This window comes from Chiloscyllium plagiosum, unplaced genomic scaffold (genome assembly GCF_037043375.1).
Source record: "Chiloscyllium plagiosum isolate Xiang-an unplaced genomic scaffold, Cpla_swu_hap1 HiC_scaffold_29, whole genome shotgun sequence".
Taxonomy (NCBI): Eukaryota; Metazoa; Chordata; class Chondrichthyes; order Orectolobiformes; family Hemiscylliidae; genus Chiloscyllium; species Chiloscyllium plagiosum.
Window position 1 is genome coordinate 18,487,295 of NW_028270167.1, and position 7,949 is coordinate 18,495,243.

Genomic DNA, 7,949 nt, shown 5'->3' on the forward strand with positions numbered 1-7,949 from the left:
ATTCCATATCACAATGAAGAAATATCTGCACAGACAAGAAGAATGCACTGATAAAAACATCATGATAACAGAGAGCAACATTTCAGTGACATGTCATCAATCACAAGAAACAAGGGGACAAAGAAACATACCTGTTTTGTGAAAAGGACTGCAGTGTCATAGTATTCAGGATTCTTATCGTTTGCCTTGTTAAATTTTTTCTGCCACGCACAAAAGTTTCGCAGAGTTAGTGCTGCATTGCTGGAAATCTTTGGACCCTTGTCTTCATGATTGATGACCATAAACTTCACTACCACAATGCTGACAGGGTTCAATATGCTGGGATGTTTGTATAACCGGGCGGCCACTGCCATTAACATTAGGACGTAGTGCTTAAGATCATCGCCATGGAATGTGGCCATGGACTCATCAGCCACTACTAAGGTTTCCACAAAACGGGGTATTGATGCAAAACGCTTGGATCTACTGGCCTTTTTACCCACAAGTTCCACTTTAGGTGTAGGATCCATGGTATGGGATGCTTAAAAAGAGAAAATTGGAATGTTAGCCAGAATCTGGTACTGGTTATATCAAGTACAAAGAGACAATTTGTGATCTTCATTAACTGGACATTCATTTTAAAGGTACACCTCACAAACAAAAAAAATCTTCATGCTAAATGATAAAACTTGAATAAAATTTATTGTATGTAATATTTTGCTGATGATATTGGTATGCAACTATGATTACAATACTATTTTAGATTTGATTGATTTGCATTTAACACAACCAAATCCCCAAAGGACCATTGCATGCAGCTGCCAGCAATGCCAAGGCGAAGTTGTTAGATCATTAAGACAGGTGAATGTGTTAAAAATAATTCTCCAAAAGTCAAGATCAATAAATATATTGGAATAATTGTTGACAGGAATCAGAATGCAAGCCTGCCCTGTTTAAATGCCCGGGTATATAATTACACTGAAATCCATAATACCAGTTAAAGCTTTAATCAAAGCAACTGAGTCCAGTATCAGACCATCTGGAGTGAGATTGCCAATTGTGTTCATCAAAAGTATAATTAGTTTTAAGGAATGATTGATACTTGGGGCTATCTCTGAGACGGCAAAGAATTAGAGAAATGAAACAAAAGATGGAAGACTTTAATTTGTCAACTAAATAAAAGGATTTAAGTGATCTGCTCAGCTCTGTGAGCACTGAATGTGTTATAGCGCCCTCTTTGTTTAGTAAGGAACTGCAACAATGCACTTGAGTTCAATGCCAAGAGTTATCCTTCAAATTTAATCTTCTACTTGCTAGTGTAATAACTCCAGTGCATTTTTCATTGGATAGAGAATTGAGATCTGTTTAAGTAACTCTTCATCCTATACTCCAATATAAATTACAATTTCACTTTCCTTTTTTCTTCTCGGTACCTTCTCATACTAAGACAAAGTTCCCTTGGCCAGACAGTCCTCTGCCTTTTCTTCCCTAGTTGAGCCATTCTTCATGAGTGAAGTAGACAGCAACTGCTGGCGGTCCATTTAAGCAACCATCGGCATTACACTCAATTCAACCTCTTCCTCACCCAGGTATTCCTACTTTCTGCTGAGGATAGTGGACAATAATCTGGAGCAGGGATATCAGTGGGTCTTATTTGCTCTCGTACCAAGACTCAAGTTAACTGTTGCATCTCAACTGCTTATCCAGGCAAGGTCAAGGCAATGTAACAAAGTTCAGGAATTTGTGGCTGAACAACTGCAATACACAACACAATCATGAGCAGCTCTGGAATCCACATTTTATTTGAGATATGATTGCATTGGAGAGGGTGCAGAGGAGATTTACCAGAGTGTTGCCTGTGCTGGAGCGTTTTAATAATAAAGAGAGTTTTGATAGACTGGGGTTGTTTTCCTTGAAGCAGAGGACACTAAGCGAGAACATGATTGAAATATATAAAATTATGATAGGCAACACATAGAGTAGACAGGAAGAGACCATTCCCCTTGGTGGACAGATGAACAACTACAGGACATAGATTCAAGATAAGAAGCAGGAGGTATGGACGGGATGTCAGGACATTTCCTTTTCACCCAGAGGGTGGTGGGAGTCTTGAATTCACTACCTGAAAGAGGCAGAAACCCTCATAATATTTGAGTAGTATTTGGACATCTACTTGTGATACCAAGGCAGACAAGGCAATGGGTTATATGCAGGAAAATGAGATTAGTGTAGTTACATGTTTGTTTTTGACTGGTATAGACTTGCTCGACCAAAGGTGCTTTTTCTGTGATGTAGACCTCTATGACTCTATATCCACATTAAGTTATCCAAGAAGTTGCTAATTTGGTGCAGTTGATAATATCAAAAATGGCTAAATCATAAATGGTTCATAAACAGAATAACATTAGCACCATTTAAAAAATTAATCCTATTTCAGTTAAGCACCAGCTAAATTTCTCCGAAAGAACCTTGACAAAATTATTGTTCTCAGCAAAAATGAACCAATCTGATTAATATTTGATGCATTGAGTGATATGTAATTTAGAGAAGGGTTATTTGAATCCATTCCTAAAAGCCTCAATATATATCAGTCATTCTCACAAAACTACAGAAGGATTTTAATTAATCTTAATTAAATCCTTCATTCTGCCCTCTGAGTTTGGCTACTAGAGGGCAGACACAATTTTATAATTTTAGTCTGGTTACCTTGAATTGGAGAAAAGAGATTCAATGTAATGTTAAGTGACAAGGAAGGCTTTCATCAAAATGGTCCTTTAGGTTCAGTTCCTACTTGGCTGAGATTACCAAGAAAGATGTTCCTTCTCAACCTGCCTCTTCATCTGAGATGTGGTGACCTACATGTTAAACCATCACCAGCTGTCTCACTCAAATAAGAGAGTAGCCCAATGGTGGAGTACTTTATACCAACACGAAGTTTGAAGAATTTCTATAATAAAATATCATCAAACCATTAGGTAAAATAATGATGAATCTTGCTAATGTTGCAAATGTTGAAAAAAACTGTTTCAATTGAGTGTATGTTCTAGTTGTGATGAAGTGCAGCTAATATGAATTGGTGAAAGGATAAGGTTTATATATGAGTAAGAAGGGAGGGTTCCTGTGGTTATAAAAAAAACCCTACCAGGATTTCTGGGTTCAAGTCCCACCTTTACCAGAGATGTTTAATAATATGACTGAATAGGTTGATTAGGGCATCATTAAAATAAAAGAAGGATCTTGTGGTGCATTAGTGTGTCCCTACCTCTGGACCTGAAGGTCCACATTCAAATCCCACTTATCCTGGAGGTGTCTCAGAACAGATCAGATTTGAAAAAAATATATTTTAATGAAAGGTGTTCTGATGCAGTGATAGTGTCCCCACCTTTGAGCAAGAAGGTTTGAGTAGGTCCCATTTTGGGATATGATAGATATGGAGTTTATCAAAAAAAAAGTTTTAATAAGAGCCAGATTTTGACCTGGGAAGGGCTGGTCTGGGAGAGAGAAAGTGCTCTGCTGGACATTGTGAATAAACCTTGCAGAAGGCTGACTGGTTCCTGCTTTATTCCTTTGTCAGACAGATGGTTACTAAGTCAACAAAGCTTCAAGTACTGGTCTGCTTGGATAGTTTGGGGAAGAGAGGAATGGTGTGCTGCAGGGAGGGTGTTGGGGACAGGAAGGTAGTGAACAATCACAACCTGAGCAACAACAAGAACAGATTACATTTGTGTAGTGCTTTCAACATAGGAGCATGTCCCAAGGCACTTCACAAGCTAACAACTGATCAATGAGGACTCAGAGAAAGAATTATCAAACCAAATCAAATTGATAGGTTTTACATGAGGAAAGGTGGTGAGGCAAAAACATAATGTTTAATAAGGAAATTTCAGAGCTTATGATAACAATGGCTAAAGGTGGAGAGGACAAGACGCCAGAGTTGGAAGGATGTAGAAATCTTGGGAAACGGGTACAGAGAAAGGGACAGACAAAACCATGTATTCCCGATTTTAAAAATGGTTTGAAATGAAGGTGGTGGACCAGGCGCTAATATTGTGTGTGTGTCAGGGCAGAGCAGCAGCTGAGCGGAGGATGGAATCTGGGGACCAGAGGAATAGTTTGTCGAAAACTGTGGCTGAGGGCTTCAACAGTGAAAATAAGCTGAGGGAAACTGGAGGCGAACAATGGGAACGAGGCGTAAGTCGGCAATGCTGTGAAGGAGAGAATTTGCTGAGGTTGCCGAATCGGGGCCCAGTGTGTAGAATGACAGTGGCCAGGGAGGGCGATGGAGTCAGTGCCAAGTATCTGACGGCTGTGCTGGAGCCTGGAGGCAATAGCTTTAATCTTCCCAATGTTTGATGGGACATAATTGCAGCTGGCATCCTGACGGGACTAGAGGCAAGTTCCCCCTACCCCCACCACAAACACATTTAACAACCGATAGTTTTAAATTGAAACTAAACATGTTTCTGAACGGATTGCGATGGGAACGTTGCTGGGCATAGTGTTAGCAAGCAAAGGAGGGCTTCCAGTCCGCTGTTGGTCTGTCAGTAATTCACCGGAGAGATGTTTGCAGTGAAGAAGGGAGGCTGTGAGATTCCTGATCAGTCAGAGCGTTTGAAAACTCCCTCAGCTCCCTCCTGCACTGCGGGGAGTGGCAACAGCATACCAGATGTTTCCAGCTGCAATGCAGGGGAATCACACATTGGCAGGCGGGATCACGTGTATCCCCCCCCCCCCCCCCCCCACACACACACACACACTTTATATACAGTCAAAGCCATCATGGACAGCAGCCCAGAAACCTCAGCTCAGCAAAGACCACCGCTGACCAGAGAACCACTTGGGGGAGGGACACACAAAACACACGCAGCTGCTGCAATGGGAGATGAAGTCCCACTTTTCTAGAAACGCAAAAGAGAATGCTCTGGAAACCGTTGGAGCCGCGGGCATTCTGTGCAAACATCTCCTTTTGCAAAATAAAAACAGACCCATTGGCGGCGATCGCATTCTGAGATACTCGGGGAGTGCAGTGAAGGGGGCGGAGGGAGTTCGGTGTGTTGCTGCACTCAGTATAGTAAATATTTTACCCATATTAAGGCAGAGGTGACGGTGCTAAGGGAGAGATGGATTTGGCGTAGAGCATCTTGTCAGAGATTCCCTGCACCCCCACCCCCCCCCCCCCCCCCAACCTTTGATGATCTCTGTTCCCAGTCTGCTGCAGCATCTCGACTGACATTAAAGACACAAACCAGCGAGCAGACCCTGCAGGGGATGTTGCTATTTGCAACGGCAGGACATTTTGAGACAGAATGTTTCTGAGGGAAAATCTACTGGAAATCGAAGTGTCACTTTCCAGAGAGAGAGAAAGGGAGGATGCAAAAAGACACACACACACACACAAACACACAATACAGACAGATCACCTTTAAATTTCTCCAGCACTTCCATGTTTGCAAAGGTCCCACTCACTCCACATCTGGAGGTGGCGTTGAGCGAGGAAGCTGCAGCGCTCCTGCGGCGCAGAAGGTGAGTGCTGTGGGTCTGTGCTCCGGGAGGGCTCCTGCTGTCGTTGCCCACCGGCTGGATGAGGTACTCGGTCCCGTTCGAGCGGAAAGCGCCGTGCATGCCATCGCACAGGCTGAGAGCGGCGAAGGAGCCCGGCTCGCCGTTGACCGAGCCCGAGTAAAAGCAGTGGCTGAGCGTCGCGCCCCAGGCAGCCCGGGGAGAGCCGGACAGAGCCTGCACCGTGAACCCCGGCGCCAGGAAGCTCGAGTCGGCCACCAAATTCAAGTTGAACTCCTGGTCGAAGGCGCGGATTAGGAAAGCGGCGCTCCCCTCGCCGACATCCTGCTGCCGGGCTCTCTGCAAGAAGCTGGAGGCGCTATCCATCCTGACCGGAGTGACCAGCTGACTCTCCAAGCAGAGAGAGGAGCCGGGCAGGGCGAGGAGCAACGCCAGAAATACGCCTGCTCTCGCTGCCGCTAACATCTTCCCTTCAGAAAATACAATCCTCTCAAAACGCGAAAATAATCAAGGGAGGGTGGGATGGGGTGAGAGCGTCCCAGCACAGAATCCTTGCTGTAAAACGCCGGGAAAGTCTTGCTCTTGGAAAATAAATCCAGATAAGATTGTTCTCAGCATGCGCGATGCTCGCGAACATCAGATTCACCTCTGGAATAAGATCGCTCCATTACCTCGGGTACCGGCGTGAAGTGTGCACTGAGTCTAATGCCTTATATACATTCTGTCATGTGTGTAAACGGTGTGCAAATCAGGGCTGGTACCTCCTGGAAAATGCTTATTGGATGTGGGCCCTTATATATATATGTGTGTGTGTGTGTATGTATATAATGTAGTCTTTCCACCACTTAGAGGCGGTTTGCCTACATCCAACACCCCCCCCCCCCTTAATCCCTCCCCCCCCTCCGCCCCATTCAAATGATTATCACGGACCTTGGGAAAAGTTAGCACACACGCCGAGAGGGGGGCGATTGACTCTGGTCCCAGTCCAGGTTTCAGCCTCTTAACCTGATGCACCTTAGGGTTGTTACCACATCCATATCCACACACACCCCCATCCCCACCCCCAAATTCTCCCCTTCATCGTTTCTGGGATTGACCCATCTCCCCCACCCGAAAGATTTCATAGTCACATTTAAAATCAAGTTGCTCTCTCTCTCTCTCTCTGTGTAATCGCTGACAGAGCGTCTTTGGGCGTACAGTCTCTGTCTTTGCTCTGGCCTGGGAATCTCTCTGTCTCTCAGCGAGATCAAAGAGACCCCCCTCACCGTTTACACATCTGGCCAGTCACTCGCATTTATTGCCGGGCATAGAGAGTGTGAACATTGCTTATAGCGAAAATGGTTGTTTGTATTTTATGTACCCCCCACCCCACACACACACTGAATGGAAACCAGTTGTTATCTAAACTCAAATCACCGGGATTCGGTGATGCCACATTCACACTGTGAGCACAGGCAGAGCTGGCATTGAGAGAGTACAGGCACCAACGGCGAGAGGTGAAGTGAGTGGGGCACTCGACAGGAACAGTATGCCCTCAGCCTGACAGCCCCCTTCACACTCCTAACCGTCCGGAACCCGGCATCTGTCTTCCACTGTGCAGGGGGAGGCTAGATCGCGTGTGAAATCGTTACATTGCTTTCAAAGTCGGGCTTTGGAGCAGAAACCGAAACAGAGAGACACCGAAATGTGCGGCAGCTCATGCCTGTTCAGTGAGGGGAGGCACTGAAGAGATGTCACAACAACCATCCAGCGTTCGCCCGTCTTTCTAATATTGCAAACTTGAGCAATGATCTTCCCCAGCGTGCTTCAGCAATCTGTGGATCTTAATAGGTCCGGAATGTATACAGATTCCACTTGTTCCAATGACATTGACATGGTCTCTCTGAAGGCTCTGTAACTTGTAGTGAAAACATCTTAAGTATGTTGTAAACAAAGATTATTCCAAACGGACAGACCTGTACTGCTAACTAAATGCAGATGTTTAGATCAATCTTTTCTCCCTGTTAATGAACAGACACACACACTGATAACCAGTTAATGTAACCCATCAGTTGGAATGCTGTGAAATCAAACACGGTTGCCGCTTCTATGATTGATTAAAGCAGTTTTGAAAATGAGTGAAAGGACTGATGTATTTATATTGTGAGGCAAACGATTGTAGCGGTTTGGTTCTTGGTTGGCTGTTTTATTTTGATAAAATATCATTGCAACTGAAATGGCAATTTTTAAAAAGAGATTTGCAGGACAACAGCGCCGAGTTGGTGTTGTGGTTGAAACAATGCATTGCAAGCGAGCTGGATGTCTGCCGCTGACTCACTAACGCAGCATCTTCATTGATGACGGGAACATGAAGCATCGCTGGTTTTACATCAGACCTGAACTGGGTCATGTCGACACTCTGCCTGTAATGAATATCCCCCACTGTCACTCCCACAGCACCCAAAATGTAA

The 7,949-nt window shown here is 44.5% G+C and overlaps 1 protein-coding gene across 1 annotated transcript in view; it reads right to left on the reverse strand.

Moving 5' to 3' along the window:
• LOC122540548 (A disintegrin and metalloproteinase with thrombospondin motifs 15-like) overlaps positions 1–6,754 on the reverse strand; it is a 48,844-nt gene extending 42,090 nt beyond the window's left edge. Inside the window, exons 1-2 of the mRNA XM_087976397.1 lie at positions 5,400–6,754; positions 132–520 (exon numbers count right to left, since the gene is read on the reverse strand). Of these exons, the coding sequence (XP_087832523.1) occupies positions 132–520; positions 5,400–5,964 (954 nt within the window). The 5' untranslated portion in view covers positions 5,965–6,754. The remainder of the gene's footprint in view (positions 1–131; positions 521–5,399) is intronic.
• Positions 6,755–7,949: the final 1,195 nt, after the last annotated feature.